This window comes from Micropterus salmoides, unplaced genomic scaffold (assembly GCF_014851395.1).
Source record: "Micropterus salmoides isolate LMB-PRFRI ecotype aquatic unplaced genomic scaffold, ASM1485139v1 Ms_hic_scaffold_12, whole genome shotgun sequence".
In the NCBI taxonomy this organism is placed as follows: Eukaryota; Metazoa; Chordata; class Actinopteri; order Centrarchiformes; family Centrarchidae; genus Micropterus; species Micropterus salmoides.
The window spans coordinates 21,158,881-21,180,146 of NW_024040263.1; the positions used below are offsets into that span (position 1 = coordinate 21,158,881).

The window sequence follows — 21,266 nt, forward strand, 5'->3', positions numbered from 1 at the left end:
CATGAATGAAGGAGGATATGTTTTCTGGTTATCGGCAGGGGAAATTAAAGCATTACTAACAAGTAGGGCCTAATATCCCTGTCAGGACTTAAAAGCCATATTGTAGGGTTTTATTATTCTACAGTGAGCTTAACGAACTTTATATTTTTGTAAGTTTATAATTTCAATATTATATTTTTAAAATGTTCCTAAAATAACTTTTGCTTTTTCACATCAGCATTTTTATGACTTTATCCATGTTGCATTAGTTTGAATTTGTCACATCATCTAGTAACATACGTTCTACTCGACAGTAAGTTCATGATTTTTACTATTTACTGTATCTTGTTTACTATATGTTTACCATATATTGTATAATGTCATATAATAATGTGATAAGTTATTGTTATAACTTAAAACGTTTCATATTATAATGTAAAAACTTGTTATAACATAAAATGTTTTACGTTATCAGTTGATGACTTGTATTAAAAGCATCATCACTGTCCCCAGTTTACCCCTGTGAAACTTGAGACCTTTGTCTTCAAGATAGACAGCTTTTTTTCATTACTTGTTACTCAAAACGTTATGTAGATAGATTTAAGAATAAGAGAACTTCCATTATTCATCATCATCATTATCATCATCATCATCATCATCAGCTGGGGTGATGATGGTGCAGTAGATGAGACACATGCCTTTGTTGTGGCGGATCTAGGTTCAATTCCCACTGCGACAAATCCTGAGTAAGACATCTAATCCCTAGTTGCTTTTTTTTTGGATAAAAGTGGCAGACCTGACAAGATTTCTCCACATGTTAAAGAGAGGTTGTTGTAAGAGCAATGCTCTTGTTTTTTTGCCTTTCCAAAATCAAAAACACAAGTCTGGAAAAAATATAAGAAATACATTATACTATTTGTATACATAAGCTGGAAATAGCATCTATAACTATGTTCCCCAGCTCAAGGAGACCTTTCAAAGGGTTTTATCCATCATCCATCCATCGTCAACCGTTTATTCTGCGAAAGGCAGGGTACACCCTGGACAGGTCGCCAATCCATCACAGGGCCACATGTAGACAAACAACCAGTCACACTCACACTCACACCTATGGACAATTTACGGTCACCAATCAACCTAGGCCACATTGGACGGTGGGAGGAAGCCGTAGCACCCAGAGAGAACCCACGCAGACACTAGAAGGTTATGTACATCCACTGTGTGAGAGCCTTGATGCTAATGTCAGAGTTCAGGGTAAGTTTCTGTTTCCAGTTCTGATCTGCTTTATTGTTACAGTACACTTCACTAAGCCCAGCCAAAAGATGTTACCCAAAAAAAGATATTACTCATGGGTTTGTAAGTATGAAATATGAATAATAAAGCATAAATGAAATGAAATAAAATGAACCTTGTCCAAGTAAGCTAAGTCATCAAACAGAGTTATGTATTTATTAAATATTTGCTTTGAGCATTTAGCTTGGCCTCAGTCTTTTAGCATGATATCAAGTAAACCATAAGTCAGCCGGAGACACTGTTTCCCAACAACTAATGAAGCTAAAGTTAGCTGAGATTAGCCAGCTACAGCTGATAAATCTGCCAGCAATAGCTGGCAAAATCCATTGTCGTACTAAAAATAGATTGCTTTTGTCTACATCTGTCTAATATCAGGGAATTAATTCAAAGGTTTCTAAGAATGCAACTGCATGCTTGACAGGCAACAGTAATTAAAGGGGGCAGGGCTTAGTGAACAGTCAGTTCTCTTAAAGGGAGGTAATTTTTTTATAGTATAGTAGATTCATAGTCATTATAGATCTCATCGATTACCTGGGCTCTCCCTGCTCACAGATAGATGGCCTCTCTTTAACTTATATATACTGTAACTTCCCAGTTATTTCAGGCACAAGCTTTAGCCAATAAGCTGCTGCTGATCCCAGCTTCACAGAAGAACATGAATCTGTCTCTCTAACGTGTCTCTGCCTTGCCTACCACTGCAAAATGATTTAGCATGTGTGCCACTTCTCACTGTGATGTACAAAAAAACAAATAATTGAATGGACTGGGAAAATTACTGTCTCATGCAAATCACGGTCAACCAAGGCTGTGCTAATGTTTGTGTTCAATTGTAATTAGGCTAAATCTCTGTATGGTAACTTATTTCTTTTGTAAGAGAAGAGCTACCAAATGTCTGGTGAGGTTTATTCTGCATGCCAAGAGACTTACTTTTATCTCAAGTTCTGCAGGTGATGTACCTTAGCCTACCCAGAAGGTTAGGTCAGCTTGGTTGGTTATGTAACATGTTTAGCCTTTTCTTTACATAGGCCCTAATATAGCAGCTATGGCCCAAATCCTTACTGAGATCAAACAAGTAACCTTGGGCCATGGCATTGCCATGGTGTTTTACAGCATGGTAATAAATACACTGTACTAAATATAGAGAGAGGACACAACAGATATGGTCCCTGGACATATAGCCAGAGAAAATCCTGAAACTTCATCATCCTCTGTGCAGAATTGTTTTTATTGGTCTTGACTGGCTGAGGAAACAGACAGACTGTGGACCATCAAGAGCTACATTTTGCTTGTGAGGGAAAGTTAGCGGCCTATTGCATTAAGTATACTCCTCTTAAATTGGATAAGAACAGTAGAAGGTGAAAAACAATAGGTATTATGTAGGTCTGGTTTGATCTAATACCAGTGGGCTTATATGCTTTATATGGTATTTCACACCACTCTTATAAATCTTCATGGTATTGAGTCTTTATTTCATTGTTCAACTCAAAACTCTTATTCAAAGTTATCTATTTTTTATTGTACTGGTATTTTGGTGTATTGGTACTACTTTCTTTTAACTTTAATAACACAACCATTAGCCAATCTTTCTCTATCTCTATTACAGACAGTAATGTGTACACACACACACACGCACGCACACACACACACACACACAGACTGCACCTGCAGAGTTAGTGGTATGTTCAGGACATGACATGCTACGTAACAGTACAGGTCACACCATTTGAACTCACCTTCAGGTGGCTACCGAAGCTTACAGTTCTCATCTTTAAATCCTGACCTGACTTGAAGTGTGCACACACACTCACACATAACACATATGCACACCGCTCAATCAAAAATGTATTATTATTTTAAATATTTGTACACATGACTCATTTGCTTCCTTTGGTAAAATAAGGAGAGAGCATTAACACCATATTATATCTGCTGGAACACATTCAGTATGTGGGTCCAGGTTAGCGTGTGTCAGTGAATGGATTGTTTTGCAACCAAAGCCAATTACAGACATACAGGAATTGAGAGACAGAGGGCATGGTGATGTCATTTCCAACAAATGGCTGTTTGTCACTGAAACATGCAGTGCAAACCTTATGTGTCTGTTGAAATTTTGCAATGTTCTGAAAGAAACAACAACACTGCACAATGGTGTCAAGAATTGGAAATGTGTTAAAATAAACTAAGGAAATTATTATAAATAAAGTCATAAAGTCATAAATAAAATGCATATAATGACAACAAAACTATCGATACATGTAAATTCAAACATGCTTAAAGTTTGGCTTAAAAATGTCTCTTATGTCATCTTAAGTTTGCAAAAGTTATAAAGCTGCTGCAGTATTTTACATTACATAGTCACTGGGCTGGTTTTTTAAAGCATTTGGGAACATCACTATAATCTCATGGCACTATAGACTTCAATACCCCCATCAAGCTGTAAGCTCCTTGTATAAGACATTTGCCTGGGTGTTGGGATGGGAAGAAATTATACACTGGGGGAGGTGCGAACAGGTGGATGGGTGGAGAGAGGAAGGAAGGAAGACAGACAGTGATAGCGCTGATCCTCATTCTTGGACATGGAGAGAGAGAAGACAAGGAGGGTAAAGGTAGGGGGGAAGATGTACTGAAGCAGGAAAGGAGGGAGGCAGTATCATAGGGGGGAGGAACATTGAGAAGGAGGGAGGAGCCCTTGATCCTGGGCTTCTGACCTGGTGTCTTGGAGCTCCACCTTGGCTGAAAATCTCACTGAGGATTTACTGTTGGGACCTTTAGACTGAACTCTGAGCTCTCGGGACTTTCCTCCTTTGAGATTCAATTAACTGGAATATTCACTCAGAGACTCACTACCTGCTACTTGCTGGAGTCCTTCCTACTGAATGGGAGATTTCCAAGTGTGGTATGAGAAAAAAAAATATTTGTGTAGTTGTTGTGTGTAGTTGTGGTGTGTCTTTGCTCCAATGTCCTAACAGAGTCTAGCGAGTTTCTGAAATGCTATGTTCACAAAAATGTGTTTTACAGCAGATTGAGACGGGACATTGTTAAGGACTCGTGAGAGGAAGTTTCAACATTGCAGTTTGTCCCAGTGTAGTTGTTACACACCTGAAAAATGCTAATATTCAGCAGTTCTTAGTAGTACCTCTAATTCACTGATCTTTTTCTTGGTTTCTACCTTTTGACTTTGTGCAGTAGCATCGGTGTGCAGGGCCAGAGGCTAATCTAAGTATGTCTTCTCAGGGATTTATTTGGCTTACTAATGAGCTTTCAGTAATGTCCAAGCTTCACTTAAAGTTGACATCTTGTTGCAGGTTCTCAGCACAATAGGCCACAGAATAGAACTGCTGCTATTAATACTGCTACTATCAACTCTTACTAGCAATACAGTATGTACCGTAATTACAGCCACAATACAATTAAAGAATTTCAGCTCCAAAGAATTTGTCCTCTTAAATATGTTTTCTATTTGAAGATTGTTGTTTTTGGAAAGTTTATATTAACATTTGAGTAATTGTGCTGAGTCACATGAACACTGACTGGATTTCCAAACTACTTTTTTAACCATCAACTTAATAACTAGTCTACAGAGAATAACCTGCCCAGAGATTATTATTCATCTGAGTTGTATAAAATAATCTACATTAATTTCCTGTAATCCATCAGAAACAGACCCAAATATAGACCTCGAAGTTCACATAAGCTCAGTAGCATAATGTTGAGCCATTATCTAGACAGTTCGACAAAGGTCATTAGTCACATAATGACTTATCATGTATTTATTGTAAAATGGTGTGACTAAGCCATCTAACAAATATTCATACTCTTTACTTGAGAAAAACTACCAATGCCACACTGTAAAAATAAATTTTAATAAAATGTATGACTTCAGAAGTAATAATACACAAGAATTATCAGCTAAATGTATTTTAAAAAAGTAAAAGAAATAGCCCTTTTCAGAATGTTACATTATTACAGACTGATGAGTAAACATGCAAGCAAAATCTTTATGTAGCAAGTAACTATACACTGTAAGGTAGATTAATCTAGTAGCACATTAAACAACATAACATATCTTAATCATCAAATGTTTTGTATGTAAAACCTTTATCTGCAAAGTAAGTTGTTAAATGCATATTGTGGTGTAAAAAAACTACAATATTTCCCCTTTGAGATGTAGTGGAGTAGTAGTAGAAAGCAGCAGAAAAGTACTAAAGTACTGAAGTGAATGTACCATTGCTGACAAGGCCTGTAAGTGGATGGATATCAGGAGTGGAAAAAGTTAGAAAGAAGACATCTTCATACTTATTATGAATCTTTCCTTTATGTATGATCTAATTTTATACATTGACTTAAAATGTAGTTCTACTGCTTCATTACATTAAAATGTGTATCACTTATTTTTTCTCTGTCTTGCAGTGAGTAATATGAGGAAGCCTTTGAATGGGCTGGATCCTGGAATCACACTGCAGGGCTTCCATTGTTGTTAGACTGGGAAGCAGCATGCAAACAAATCGGTGAACCATCGCGGCCTGTCAAACCCCCGCCCTCGTAGCCACCATCAAAGCACCCTTGGGGGGGATTCCATACACATCCACTCTGCCTGATAACCTGCGCCAAACACCATGGATTTCATGTTACCCATAAGAAGTAAAAAAATTATGACTTCCTCCGGCTCTGCGCCTCTTCTGGGCCCTCACAGCAGTTGGACCAGGCACCAGTACCATGGTGTCAAAAGAAAGCTGCGGCCCGGACGGATTCTGGGCTTCATTATCAGCCTGCTGGTGGTCTGCACAGTCTTCTCATGGAGTGCCTTGTCGCTGGCTACAACAGTGGCCAAGGAGCTGGAGTCGGTCGTTGAGGGCTCACCTGAGGCAGCAGTGCCCCAAAGAACTCTGCTGCAGCACCAAAACCTCTCAGTCGCACTAGAGGACACACCACTGGCCATGCAATCGGCTGATTTAGAGATGAATCATGGGGACTACCCAACGGACTACTTCAGTGTGGAGGACAGACGCAAGGGCTATGTGGTTTTTCATATGTTTGGCATGTTGTACATGTTCATAGCCTTAGCCATTGTCTGCGATGAGTTCTTTGTTCCTGCTCTCACTGTAATCACAGAGAAGCTGCAGATTTCTGATGATGTAGCAGGAGCCACTTTCATGGCGGCAGGTGGCTCAGCCCCAGAGCTCTTCACCTCAGTCATAGGAGTCTTCATCTCCCACAGCAATGTGGGTATCGGTACCATTGTGGGCTCTGCCGTCTTCAACATCCTGTTTGTGATCGGGATGTGCGCCCTGTTCTCCAAAGAGGTGCTGAACCTCACCTGGTGGCCTCTGTTTAGAGATGTCTCGTTCTACATCATTGGCTTGCTCATGCTCATCTATTTCTTTCTGGATAATGAAATCACGTTGGGGGAAAGTATCGGCCTGTTGATGTGCTACAGCTTCTATGTGACATTCATGAAGTTCAATGCCAAAGTAGAAATTGTCATCAAGGGCTTTTTGGGCAGCAACCAGGTGGACGAGCTGGAGGCTGCACCAAAGGTGAGTCTGACTCCTTCATCTGTTCATCCATCCACCCATCCATCTTCCTCTATTCCTTCTCTCTAGATACCCACCTACTCTTGCCACTTTATGCTCAACAGCACCCATCTTTTACTCCATCTTGGGAACCAACAGCTCATCCTTACATTCATCCTCTATACCCATACATTTACCCCAATGTTCTTGTTCACTGATCGACCCCTCCGTCCACTGAAGGAGCATCTGCATCAGAAACAACCATCAAGAAGTTTTAGATTCTTTAGTGACTTTTTAACTTGCGAGAGAGCAGGAAAAATTGAGTGAAAACCTCTTAAAAGTGGAAAATATCCAACTGAGATTCAAAATGTTAAAGAAGTGGGTTTTTTGTGTACAAGTGAACATTTGTGATTCTTGACACGAGTTTCTGATGCGGATGGGGTTATGACATTTCATATGTTTTTTTTTCAGTGTCTCTAGGTTGAAATCTGGGATTCTGTTGATGACTGATCTGAGAAAAGCATTGGTATTTTCACAATGAACAAGATCACAGAGTGAACCTGTCACAGCCACTGACCATGAGAATAATAATGCTGCTGTTCTGGGAATCTGAGAGGGTGTTATGCTAGAAGCAGATAGGCAGCAAAGTGCTCCCAAATTTCACTCTGGAAGGATATAAAGATTTGTCTTAACCTACCACCTGTGCAGATCGGACAGTGCCAGAAGCAGCGCCAGATAGGCCTTTTGGTGCTGACTAAGTCTAAGAACTGGCCTCGTCTTCAGTCACTAATTTTAGTCACAAAGTTCAGACTAGAATAGGGCTGATGTAACAGAGGTAACAGTGCCACTCCGTAAATGGGATTAAAATGCAAAGATATTTTACCATCATGTTCAGTGAAGATGATCAATTCTGAGAGGCTGTTTCTAAAATTTGCCAGTCATATCTACCCTAAAGTGGTCGGGACTATACAAGCCTGAAAGTGTAATCAATATCTATTCGAAATCCTGCTATCCTTTTGTTCATCCAATTTAGAAATTAGTTCCTGCAAGTAACAATGGGAGCACATTTTCACAAATGCCAGTCAGAACATTGGAAATAACAATGCAATTTTGCAAAATATCACATTCATGGTTATTTCTAAATTCTGTGCTAGGAGTTAATCATTTCAAAGTCCTTTGTGGGTTGTTTTTGAATAATTGTAGTAAATAATAATAATAATAATGATAATAGTTGTGAGAGGGATGGGCTCCTGAGAGCATCCTGTATGATAAAATTAGTCAACACTGAAAGCAGAAGAAATTAGCCCGGACATCCTTGTTGCATCTCTTCAACATCTTCAGCACGCTTCCTCCTTTAGCTCTTCTCATATTTGTCCTGACATTGGCAAAAGTGGTCTCTTGACTCTGGATAAAAGGCCCTAGCTCTGAATGTTGTTTTGTCCTCTAGATTAGCTCATAATTTCAAAGCAGCTGTGCTCAATGATCCTATTACACACAAATCCAGAATGCCTCTGTATATGGCGTCATAATGTAAGGAAGACTTAAGAACGTATAGAGTTTTTACAATTGAAAACACTTTATTTATCATTCTGGAAGTGTGACGTTAGTGTTTTGTCTCTGAAAGGAGACACCATCACAACACTAATCACTTCATGTCAGCTATGAGAAGATGACTAGAAAGTGTAATATTAAGGTTAGCTTGGAGTGCTCATTGTGCTGCTTGCTGCTGTGTTTATAAATAACACATAGAGAATGAGACTGCATGAATACAAGATTCAAAAAGGTTCAACACACACACACGTACATACACACAATGAAGCTATTTTGTTTTTCACATTTGTCTCTCCGTCTTTTGTTCTGTCTGTGTGTGCAGTTGGAGTCAGATCTGTTGCTCTCTGATGTTGTAATCTCATACGGCGCTCAGGTGACAAATGCTAAAACTACTTTAGGCTGATCTTAGAGCAGCTTGCCCGTAGCCTAGACTGACATCACCCATCACCAGCTCTTCAGCGGCATATACAGTGCTCTGTTGCACAACATCTGGCTTTTCTTTTTCTGGAAACATTAATTACAGATCATGTAAAAAAAAAATCACAACAGGCGAATTACTTGATGTGTTGTGCTCAAACATGTATACAGAACAAACTCTTCAGATTCACAAGTGGTTGAAAACACTTCTTAGAAAGACTATTTTTATGGCAGTAATTCAGGCCAGTAGAACTTTTAGGTAACACATGAGCTCATGATCACCTGTGTCCAGTTTGGTATGATCTGCTTTAAAGATCCTTCCCCTAAATGCTAATTAATCTACTTTCCAATAAGCATGACTTGCTTTTCTTTAGGGACTATTCTTTCTGCATATTGATCACTTATTGATCACTTAATATATAAACATAAATCTAATTTGTTTAGCCTCTTTTCCTGATGACAGATCATTGATAGTTGATTTAGTACTTTTCAGTTTCTTTCATTATATTCAGGTAGAGAAAACTGTATTTTTTATTTCATTGTAATCCGTTCACCAACAATCAGTTACTGACAATAACGATAACGTTTTTTTCTAAGGCTCTAAGTATATCACGTGTACTGTGTAGTATATCTAAGCCACTTTTGTAAAGTTTTTCTTTTTATTCTAAACTTGTGAGCACATACAGTCTATTTGAATGCTCACCCGCCTCTGTCACAATCAGTGCTCTGATGGACAAGCTCTGTTTGACATTTGTGCCCTTCTGGGAATCAGCTGTTCTTCAGACTGCCTCACCTCAGCCCAAGAACAGCTTTTCTCTTTCTGTCGTCCGGCACTTGATGTCCAACTGCCTTGCCCTCATGTGTCGCTAGCTGGTAAATAATCCCCCAGGTTAATGCTCTTCAATCCCATTAGAGACGCTAATTATAGTTAGACGGTCCCTGGGGGAGCAGGAATCAGGAGCATCACTGAGATAAAAGACTGAATGCTCCTCTCTCAGCCCGCAGCTGTGTTTTTTATTTTTTTTTTTTAGTTTGTGCATGGTCGGGGGAGTGTTGCAGGTGGTTTTGCACAGTACATTCAGTGCCTACAGTGTCAATGTATAAAGGGTGAGAGAGAAGATCTGCTGGTTTGCTCACTGATGGCAGTAAAGACGATAATCCTCTCTGATCCCCTAATCAACTGCTTACCTTCAGTGACGACAGCAAACATACAGCCCAGCACATTGTCATTCAGTGTCTACAGAGAACAAATGTTAAAATTCTCCTTACAATCATCGATATCAGACCTGGATCACAATGCAGCAGTGTTGTGCATCCACGCCCTCATAAACAGTTAAACTAAGGGTTTTCTTGACATAAGTATCTGTATAGCAAAGGAAGATGAATTCATCAATAGTTATTACTTGTCATATTTTTACTTATTATAGTTCTACTGCTGCACATAAATAAGGTTTTTAATATTCATGAACCATACTGTAGATACACATTGCCTTTTAATGTATTTATTCAACATATTACAGCTGAAATAATAAAACCTTTTTTTAACGATAGTCACACATTTTTGGTTGGTTCAGTTCTGGGGTCAGCACAAAGATTACTTGATTGGTTTTACACTTGCAGCTGTTTGCTTCAGTTCCACAGCAGGTCTGACTTTGTAATTTCAGATCATTGTGCTCATGATCAAAATGCTGCTTTCTAAACATGAATCAGCTGTTTGTTGAAAGACAAGTATTTATAACTGTTGAGGTGTTGTGTTGAGCACTGAGTGCTTACTGACTGCAGTGGAAATTAAAGATAAAATGAGCAGCTGCGAATATTAAAAAATATGATTGTTGTTATTTGCTGACAGATGAGAGCGAAAGAGAAATGTTTGAGAGCATTGAAGGTTGCTGCAGGACTTCACACAGAGGCTTGAAAATTACAAAGTCTAAAAGCGGTGATCTCTGCAGATTAATCCTGACTAAGTCCCACAGCTCGGACAGTCAGGTCGGCACTGGAGAGAGAGAGACACAGAGAGACACAGAGAGAGAGAGAGAACAAGGGAAGAAAATGGAAATTTGGGAATATTGCGTTCCGAGATTTGAAAAGGTGATCTGATTGTGCATCAATGATGACAGTGATGGTGATGAGTGGGATGAAGAGAAAGTTTAGTGCAAATCTTTAGGATTGTAGGATTTGAGAGGCTTTCAGTGTCTGCAGCTCCTCGTCTGGACCAGGGATGAGACCAGTGACCTGGAACAGCAGAGCAGACGAAAGCATTTTGGGAGCTTTCTTCTTATTGTAAACAAATCATCTATGGGTCCCAAAAAACTCTTTTTTATAACATGAAGAAGCTCTGCTTGCAATAACTTATAGTCTGGATGAATATCAGACCAAAGACAAAGTTTTAATCTAGAAAGACATTAAAATTATGCTTCATAAGTTACAGCTGTTGAACATGTTAATGGCAGGAAATGGCCAGTGATGAGATGTGCTTTTTAACAAAAAGGACAAGTTAAGACAAATTCTCTGTGCAATGATGTTTTTCTTGCACCCTGCTGGAATGCCAAAAAAAAAAATAATAATAATTAGGCATTGGACGAGCTGATTTTTTGTTTAAATGACATAACTGGCTGGAAGTGATTTGAGAATGATTTGGGGTGATTAGTCAGTGGTGATTCACGTGGGACAGGAGAGGTTGCAGCTCCAGCAGAGGAGCTCTAGAACCTTGGAAATACATCAGTGGAGATGATAGCTGAGTGAAATAAGGACAAAGGTGACAAAGATTAGCAACATTTTAAAATAAGTTACCGTGCAAAATACAAACATTTTACAAAATGCAACATCTATGTAGACTGTGCAAGAAAAAGCCTACTAACTAAGTGTTGGTGTTTTTAGATTGATGGCTTTGGAGGATGAAGGTGTTACTTAAACCATTTTTTTAACATGAAGGACAATAATTAAAATCCAGTTTAGGTTACAACAGATTCTACAGCACGTTTTAAGTGACTTTTGTCATCAAGCAACTCTCAGGAGCCATGTAGCACAAACCATCATCAACCAATGCCAAGCTGTCCTCTGCTATTGGAGCTCAGCAATCACATGGATAGTGCAGCCAGGTGTCCACAGCTTCTTCTTTTTCATTCAAAGGATTCAAAGTGTCAGATTTTCAAGTTTCCCTGTACACTGAAATTCTAACTTTGCTGTCCACATCAAATGCCTACATTAAAAGTAAAATGAAATATATGTATAAATAAAAATACAATGAAAAAAATGCAATAGAGATATAAAATAAGCTTTAAATATAAAAAGTGTCAGACATCATAACATAGTATGGTCAAACATCATACCTCATTAACCTGAAATTCAAAATGAATCTGTTCATTTTGTTTAATAAGAATGATTCTATAAAAAAAACAGCAGCATGAAATACCTCCATCTTTAGTGAAAAGACATCAGTTTCACACATTTCTGAAATGACATCCTGTGTTTTAGCTGATTTTGATAAGTCTAAGTAGGTGAACTGAACAGCTGAATGAAATTCATGAACATTATTTAACCATCCAGGGGAGTAACTGAAACAATACATTCAAATGAATCTGCATTGGACAAATATAACAAGTCTATAGGAGTGATACCCCTGTTAACAGTAAAAAGAAACCCTTAGCTTTAGCCTCGCTGTAGCTGCCATGACAGCAGCAGGTGTCCTGTCAGATGCAAGATAAAGGGATTATCTGCTCAAACTCTGCGGCCTCCATCATGAAAACGTGTCAACAACAAAACCCTCCACCTCTCTGCCTGGTGTTGGTGATCTGTGATCTGCTTTTCAAAGATTGAGTTAGATTCTTCTTAAGCGCTTGGTTGTCTTGGTAGGACTTTTTTACTGTATAATATGAATTAGGAAGTGTACGCAAAGCAAAGGAAGAGTTACTTCGGCTGTGTAATTGTTTGCGTGAGTTAACTCCATATGAAGTTTAGCATTATTTTAGGAAAAAGATGAGGCACACAGACAAAATAGTGCTATTGTAGCTCCTAAGATTCAGAATGATCGTAACGTACCATATCCATCCACATCCATCATTTTTAAATACAAGGCTGCTGCGTGCCTCCTTCATACAAAGCAAACTGTACCCAGGACAATAGCAGGCCCATTTTAAGATATCTTTCATTCTGTTTGCTGTAACATCCTAGAAAGCACATTTACTTGTTTAGCACAATTTAAAAAATAAATCTGGCATTGTAAATGTTCATACAAACCTTGAGCTCTGAACAGTAGACAAAGAAAATGACAGTTTGTTCATTTGTTGTATACTTTGGATTTTATTTTATTTCTTACTCCCAGGAATTACACAAGTGCAAAAGCATCTTTCTGAAGCCTTTAATACGCATAAAACTTCAGAACATTAGTTAAATCTAACGTGACTGAATGGCTAGGCAAACTGACCACCAGTGTATACAGGATTGGTTGTGAATTTATATTTTATTTGTTACACTGAAGTTACACTGTCAAGAAAAAGTGGTTTTGGTCCCAACCATCATTTTTACTTAATGTCTAACCAAGTCAGAAAACATAAACAATTTTTTTCTAATAAAGTTCGCCCAGGTTTCATGGAGAAAACGTGCGTGTGATTGATCTGAGCAGCTTCCTTACTGTAGTTCTTTTTTTACTGAGTTTGTCTTTAGAGGATAATGACACTTTACATCATAGTATGGTCTGCCTCAATCTGATGCCAACCACCTCTACAGGAAAACTGCAGAGACTGAATGACTAGCTAATGTAGTGGATGGTTTTGATCTGTGTGCATGACTCAAAATGGAAATTATTATTCCAGTCATAACTATAATATATAAACTTTAAAAGTGGATAAACCAAAAAAACTATTTACATTTACATTTGACAATAAAACAAACCTTTAACCTTGAAAATCTTGAAACATCCATGATTCCCACACCAACTTGTTTGTGTGAGTGTATGTGTGTGTTTCTCTATGTGGTGACACCGCTGTGCTGTATATGTCCTCTGAAGAAATGGCTGAGGTTGAGATTTAGCATGAGCCCTCCCCTGCATTTGTGTGTGTGTGTGTGTGTGTGTGTGTGTGTGTGTGTGTGTGTAGGAACCTAGCCTTTATGTTGGAACGAGACCCAAAACCTCTGGCACCGGTTCACCCCCACCGTGAAAAGGAGGAAAGATGGATGTCTACCCCCACCCCCCCCCACACACACACACACACACACAAAGGAAGAGGAATGTGCTATATACAGTAGATAAAGCAAATTAGCTGTGAAGGTTAAAGGCTGAGACTGTTCTTCTTAAAAGGGGTTAAATGGGGCTCGTGCCATTATTCCTACTTGTCCTTACCACTGGTCCATTTTAAAATATAATCTCCTTATATTTGATCTAGAAGATGAATTAAAACATGATGCTGAAAGATTTGGTTTCAGTTAGTAGGGCAGTTGAATTAAAACCTGTATCCTTGCTTTAGGAGTTGCTTTTGTTTTTCAATGTTTCGTGAAGGTCTGGTGAGTGACCAGGGTGTGAGGAGTTGAAGACATATTTAGTTTGAATACTTGCTTGAACACTTTTGGAGTCACAAGGGCTTATTGAATTAATTCTTTCACTTATCCCCTCCACACCCTGCCATTGCAGTAATGCAGTCCAATCCAACAACACCACACAGTCAACAAATTTTGCAAAACACACATTATGTTTTCTTTCTCTGTGTTTTTCCTAAAGGCAAATGCACCTGGAGATGACGAAAACAAGCTGACGGTGAGTTTATTTTTTTGTTAACTTCTCTGTGTGGAGCTTGCCAGGTCTGGTACTGGTTGTGTCATAAGAAAGCAGCTCATGTGCCTGCATCTACTTAATATAAGTCAGTATTTGATAGGAAAGGGGCTTTCTAGATATAGATCCTATGTGTAGAGACATTTAAGATGCAGCTCATCAGAGTGTTTTTTTCTCCACTCATGTTATTTGGAAGTGTTTAGTATAAAATGAAATGATGAATGATGGCAAATGTTTAATGAGAATGTAAATATGCATTCTTCCATCATTCATGTAAACATGTTGGTATTTGTGTTGGTATCTTTATAGGCCAAACCCAGGCTGCAGAGGGAAGGCAGCTGTGCCTCTCTACACAACTCACTGATGAGAAACAGCATCTTCCAGCTCATGATCCACACACTGGACCCCCTGAGTGACGAAGGTATGGGTAAGCAAAATGAAATGCACAAAACACACACATGCACTCAAATGCAACACAATCTCTAAACCAAGAATTTATGTTAAAATCTTGCGATACTATAAGCAAAAATCATTGTGATTTTATATAATATGATATTATATTACATTATATTACATTATATTCCTCCACATAGACTGTGTGACAGCAAATTAAATGTCTATTTTCTTGTCATGGTTAATGATTTAAGAATTTTAAACAGTTTTGGTGAAGATTATGATGATGAAGATTAAGCTCAGGTTTATGGACACATTTGGTTGAGATGAGTATATGGCTAGTTGGATTATTATATTAATCCAACTTCTTAGTATAGTCTACTTCTTAGTATTTCTTCATTCCTATAGCTGTGCCTCCTGCAAGTAGTCCCAGCCCAGTTCCAGCCCATTTCCCCCAGTTTCACATCAATTCATCACAAATTTTCAGAAGTTTCCTTTGTTTTAGAACGTTTCAAAGAAAAGGCGTCGATTCTTCACAAAATGGCCAAGCAGAAGTGCAAAGAAGAAGCTGCCAATGCCAACGGTGTAGGTGAGTAACAAACAGTGATGTGTCAAAAACTATGGGAGTCAATTTGTCCCACTCAAAAATCAACTGATAAATCAAGTGACAAATCAATTATCAAATCATTTCAAATTGTTCATCACGTAACTTCCTCCACTTTTAGCTTGAAACCTTTTTTATAGGTCATGACGGCACGAGTGCAGAATTGTGATATCTTTCATAAAGTGCACACAGTGTGGTAGTTCACAATCATGAAGTGAGGAGTGTCTCTGAAGAGTTTTAATTGTATCATTAATTTACATATTTTTGTTATTTATTTACTTTACTTACTAAGCTGCAGATTAATGACTCCTTTGTTTTTCTCTTGTATCCACTTATCTGATTTAAATGTGATTTTCCTATTTCTTTATTAAATCAAGAACTGACATTTGTTCATCAGCTGACTGACTGATTTGTCAATTCATCTGTCATTTGATCAATTCATTGTGAAAGGGCACAAAGGGCATCCCATACGACACTCTGTTACACTTGTGAGGATGAGCTTGGAAAATAACCTCGCATATTTTGTTTCTCAACATAGGAGCCGTCTCCCAGGCACAACCTCCAAGAAAAGCAAATTGTACTAAGTCTCAGCTTTTCTTTTGATGTCATTAGATAACTACTTTTTATTGAATACTGTCCTTTTGAAGATGTCCCTCAAACACTATTGCCACTCAGTCTCTCTCTGTCTCTCTCTCTCTCCTTTTTCTTTCCGCAAGCTGATAAAAACATTCCCAACAGTTCAAACGTAGCAGTGGAAGTCACACCACCCAACGGTGTTGTAGCAGGAAATGAGGTATGGCTTTTAGCTTTCCTCCAAGTTAAAGGCTCTCGGTACCGAGAGCTTAATTTAACATGATACATTGCCTTCAAGGAAATTGTCTAATATACTGATACTGAACACGTAAACTCCTCCTCAGGGTGGTGAGGAAGATGATGATGAAGACCAGCCTCTCAGCCTGGCCTGGCCCGACACCATCAGGAAACAGATCACCTATCTCATCATCCTGCCCATCGTCCTTCCACTGTGGATGACACTGCCAGACGTCAGGAGAGAGGTGACAACCCACTCACATTCAACCAAAAGCATGTTACATGTGCACAAACATGTACAATCAGCTGAGAGTCACACCCAAGCATATTATGTACATGAAAACATATAAATGAATATATACAAGACACATATTGTGACTAAAACTTAATCATGTCTCTAGTTTATTTTACTACATGTCCTGCTCAATCATTTTGGCACGTTCTAGTCTTGTTTTATTTTAGCTATTGGGCTACACTTCTCCAAGCATTGGAATCCAAATACATTGACATTATGGTATGGTATGAGGTTCTTGGCTGGGTCTAGACCAGAGAAGGATCCATTGACTGAGTGGCTGATAAACTACATTGTTGTTTTTGTTTGTTTTTTCAGACCTCAAAAAAGTTCTTCGCCATCACTTTCGTCGGCTCCATTACTTGGATTGCTTTCTTCTCCTACCTGATGGTGTGGTGGGCTCACCAGGTACTTCACTCACACACACACACACACACACACACACACACGCACACACACACACACACACACACACCCTATTCTATTCTATTTCTGTGGCCTTTCTTATGAGAGTGCAGCAGTCAGGGTGTTGAATGTGTGACCACGGCAGCTAATCCCAGCTAATCTGCTTTGAGCCACAGCCAGATAAACCTGTAATGCTCTATTTTAATGGCACCACTGTAACGACAGGTCTCAAGCAGGAGGTCGTTATGTGCAAGGTCAATGCTTTTTTAGTTCCCTCTGGTGCACAGCGCTGTGTGCAAAAGTGTTGGGTGAAGTGATGGTAGACTATAAATCAGTATCATCTCAGCCTGTCGCATTACTGCTCTCATACCTTTTAAATTGCTGTACCAAACAAGAAGCTCTCGCCTCAGTATGATTTGTTTTGTTCATACTGTGTGCACTTACTGTCTCTGGTGTGCACTAGAACAACAATATTACCATCTGTGTTATATATAAAAAACATAAAGTGACACATTTTGCCTAAAGTGATTGTAAGATTGTATTTAATTAGATTTGCTTACTTTTAGATGCAACAAAAATGTTACTGCCTCCATATGAGCTGCCATGAGTACACAGATACCAAAAGCAAGGGAAAAATGCTTTCCAGAAGATCAACGTGGTGGAGCACTGCTTGCACTGGTCTTCATCACCAAGTTTTTTTCACTGAAACTCTTCAGTGTCAGCCTTCTTATTATAACCTCAGATCTAGCTCTACAGTTTGATCATATTTGCTTTTTGTTTGTATATTATGTGTCTGATGCCATCAACAAATTGAAAATCAATAAAACTAACTGTGTCAAAATTCCAAAACAAATCCTTTTCCAAGCAAACCAGCAACACGCCAACAAGAGTGTTCTTAACTCCAAACTGTGCAGCTGCAACATTAAGAAAGTTTTTCTTCCTTTGAGGTTGGAGAAACTTTCTGGATCACAGAGGAGATAATGGGTCTGACTATATTAGCAGCTGGCACTTCGATCCCCGACCTGATCACCAGTGTCATTGTAGCACGAAAAGGCCTGGGTGACATGGCTGTGTCCAGCTCGGTGGGCTCCAACATCTTTGATATCACTGTGGGGTGAGTCCATAAACAACAAGAAAACACAGAGTGTAATAGGCCAGTGCAATATCCACTTTTAGATGAAAACACAAACTTACACCTCTCATAATTAACCTAAATAACTCCTTTATGCCCTCATCTCCCTCCAGTCTGCCATTCCCCTGGCTCATCTACAACATTGTCAACGACTTCAAGCCGGTACAGGTTAGCAGCAACGGCCTGTTCTGCGCCATCGTCCTCCTCTTCCTCATGCTGCTCTTCGTCATTATATCCATCGCGGCTTGCAAGTGGAGAATGAGCAAGATTCTGGGCTTACTCATGTTCTTGCTCTACTTCGTCTTCCTCATCGTCAGCGTCATGCTGGAGGACAAAGTCATCGTCTGCCCCATTACCATCTGAGAGAGAGCGACTCCTACTGATTGTCAGAAAGCAGAAACTGAGCATTATTGTGCTCAGGTGTAACATGATTTACAATAGGAATGGAAAAGCCTGCTCTCGCAGACACAGTCTCTTATTTGTCTCACGTACATACAAAGTAGACGACTGCATACACACACACACACACACACACACACACACACACACACATATACATACATACAAGTTGTAGCACTGACTTAAATCAGTCTGCGAAATTCAGACCGGTGCATCACAGCCGCCCAGCAGCCTCACACCAGCATGGACGTCATTAACAGACTTTTTGCCACCCAATAGGAGGGACTCCTCTCTCTTTGCACCATGTGACTACATTCAGAAGCCACTATTGGTTGAAACCTGCTGAAAGCAACTGATGGACAAGTTGTGTGAATGCCACCTGTGGATGGGAGTTTCAGTTGAAGATCACCAGAGATTTGTGTTTTTTGAACTAAAGGACTGCGCTGCAGTATAAGAAGTACCTCCGCTACTCATGCACTTAAGCAAATGAGCTGGATATGGGGCTCAAAGAGACTTTATTTTTGTTTTAAAGGGCAGCAAAGCTCTGGGGAGATTCTGTGTGTCATGGGAGTCGTGGGGGAAAAGAGAAGGATCCACGGCAGCACATAAATGTGATAGATGCATAATATACCTTTAGATTTTAACCACCTGTATAAGTTCGCAATGTCCTCGAAAGAGAAACATCCAGTGTTGATAACTTGTGTGTTTTCACATACAGTACATTGCATTAAGGACACATTTGGCAGAAATTGTTACTTTATATCCCATTCATGAATATCTATAAGAGGATACATTAAATGCTAAATAGTTAGAGTGTACACAGATAGACTTAACCAAGATTAAACTGGCTAAGGTGTCATGCTCAATACGTCTGTTCATATCTGTTTATCCCCACTATCATATTTGGGTTTTTCATATAATAAGTTTGTGAGTGTGACTTTTTCTGTTCCGTCTGCCTTTACATGCACCACTTTAGAGAGAGATTACTTCAGTATTCTGACTAAAACTGGACGATTTTTTGTGCATGGAACTGTAATAAAGAGGCCAGTGTCACATTTCCTAGTAGATTATGCAGCGTTCTCTATTGTGTTTTACTTGTTAAACTCAAAAGTTTTTTTTCAAATTACGGTATGTATTTATAAAAAGGAGTGTTCAATATGAAAACTTATGATCCGGTTACTTCTGTAATGTTTTGCTGTAAAACTACTCATGTACTGTATAACATGTGTATATACATATACATGTATATGAAAGGAAATTATAGCAATATTTTTGCTGTGAACTTTGATCCTCATTCAAACAGGCTTAAAACAGAGCCATTGTTGCTATGTTCACACTACTTTGTGTGTCACATTAAATCATAGATTGAAAATATTACAAGAAACATAAAATGTGCCCATATTTTTATCCAGAGATTCAGTTTGTGACATATTGTATTTTTTGCAGTTTAGTTTTACTCACATCCCAAATGGCATGTAATTTATAATCACTACGGTCCTGCTGTAACAGAAAATATTAACAATATTATTGTTATAATTTTTATTGATGTGAGGCAAATGTACTAGCGACCTCATCGTCCCACCAAATATGCTGTCAATGCCATCCATCTTGTCTTTGTCAGAGGAACCACCTGTTGCAGACTGATCTGCGTGACTGCCCTTTTACAAGCTATAATGCATATCATTATTCATCAGTCATTCATTTTCCTTGTGTTGCCTGCTTTCTATGTTAAATATATGAAGTAGAGCTGAACGTGGGCAATATCTTGTATTTTATTCTCCCAGCACTGTTGGAGAAATGCTAGACATCCATGAATAACTTCCTCCAATGCTTTTTATTTCTAAAGTAATGTTAAAAGGTTAAGGTGTTACTGTACAACCTCAAAATGGAAATAAATAAATAAATGCGAAAGACGCTGTACTGCTTCAACATTTTTTGGAATTTTTATATGCTATATTTGTTTTCCAAGAACACACCGTTTTACTCAGGTGTAAATGTGTTTCTTTTTGTTCTTAGGTTTAACAAAGACAGTTTTTAGATAAACAGATCTGATTCATCTGTTTAGATGGCCATGAAAATATCAGTTCACACTCAAATGGTTAAAAATTATTTTGTGTCACAATTTTAACCCAACCGATTTTTTTTTATCGTTGTGTTTTCATAAATTGCAACTTTTACTTTTGTCCAAATGAATATAGAAAGAATTTCCATAAAATTGACCCCAAACTATGCTCTATCTTGCAATATTAAAAATATGTGTTTCATTGTGCATTTATGTGTATAAAAGATTTGTAAACTGTTTGTGTCCTGTGTGTAATCATAGTCAACACATAGTTTACAGGCCTCAACACAACCTTTATTCTCAGACTCTAGATTTAGTCTGTCTCTGCAGTATCATTTCTAAATCTGTCTCGCTCTGATGGATCATGTGCATGTGAGGAATGTGTGTATGAATGAGTGCATTTAGAAAAATATCTATACGAACTGATCACCATCACAAATGGTAAGATGCTTTTGTATTTCCCTTGTACGTTATGCAAGTATGGAATCATATTCATGTACTACTTGAATTATGTATTATACTGTAAAAACATATATCATTCTACTCTGTATAAAGTGTTACATAATAAAATAAATGACCACTCAAATTTTCACTGTTGCTGTTTGGAGTTGGTGCACCCGACAGCCTGATCAAACTGTGACATACATCACAT

The 21,266-nt window shown here is 38.6% G+C and overlaps 1 protein-coding gene across 1 annotated transcript; it reads left to right on the forward strand.

Moving 5' to 3' along the window:
* Positions 1–5,694: 5,694 nt before the first annotated feature.
* Positions 5,695–21,019, forward strand: slc24a2 (solute carrier family 24 member 2). The gene is made up of 9 exons (XM_038713922.1): positions 5,695–6,809; positions 14,467–14,502; positions 14,827–14,944; positions 15,416–15,499; positions 16,231–16,307; positions 16,432–16,569; positions 16,935–17,024; positions 17,969–18,135; positions 18,267–21,019. The coding sequence occupies exons 1-9, from the start codon at positions 5,889–5,891 to the stop codon at positions 18,514–18,516; spliced, it is 1,881 nt and encodes a 626-aa protein (XP_038569850.1). The 5' UTR covers positions 5,695–5,888; the 3' UTR covers positions 18,517–21,019.
* The last annotated feature ends 247 nt before the right edge of the window (positions 21,020–21,266 follow it).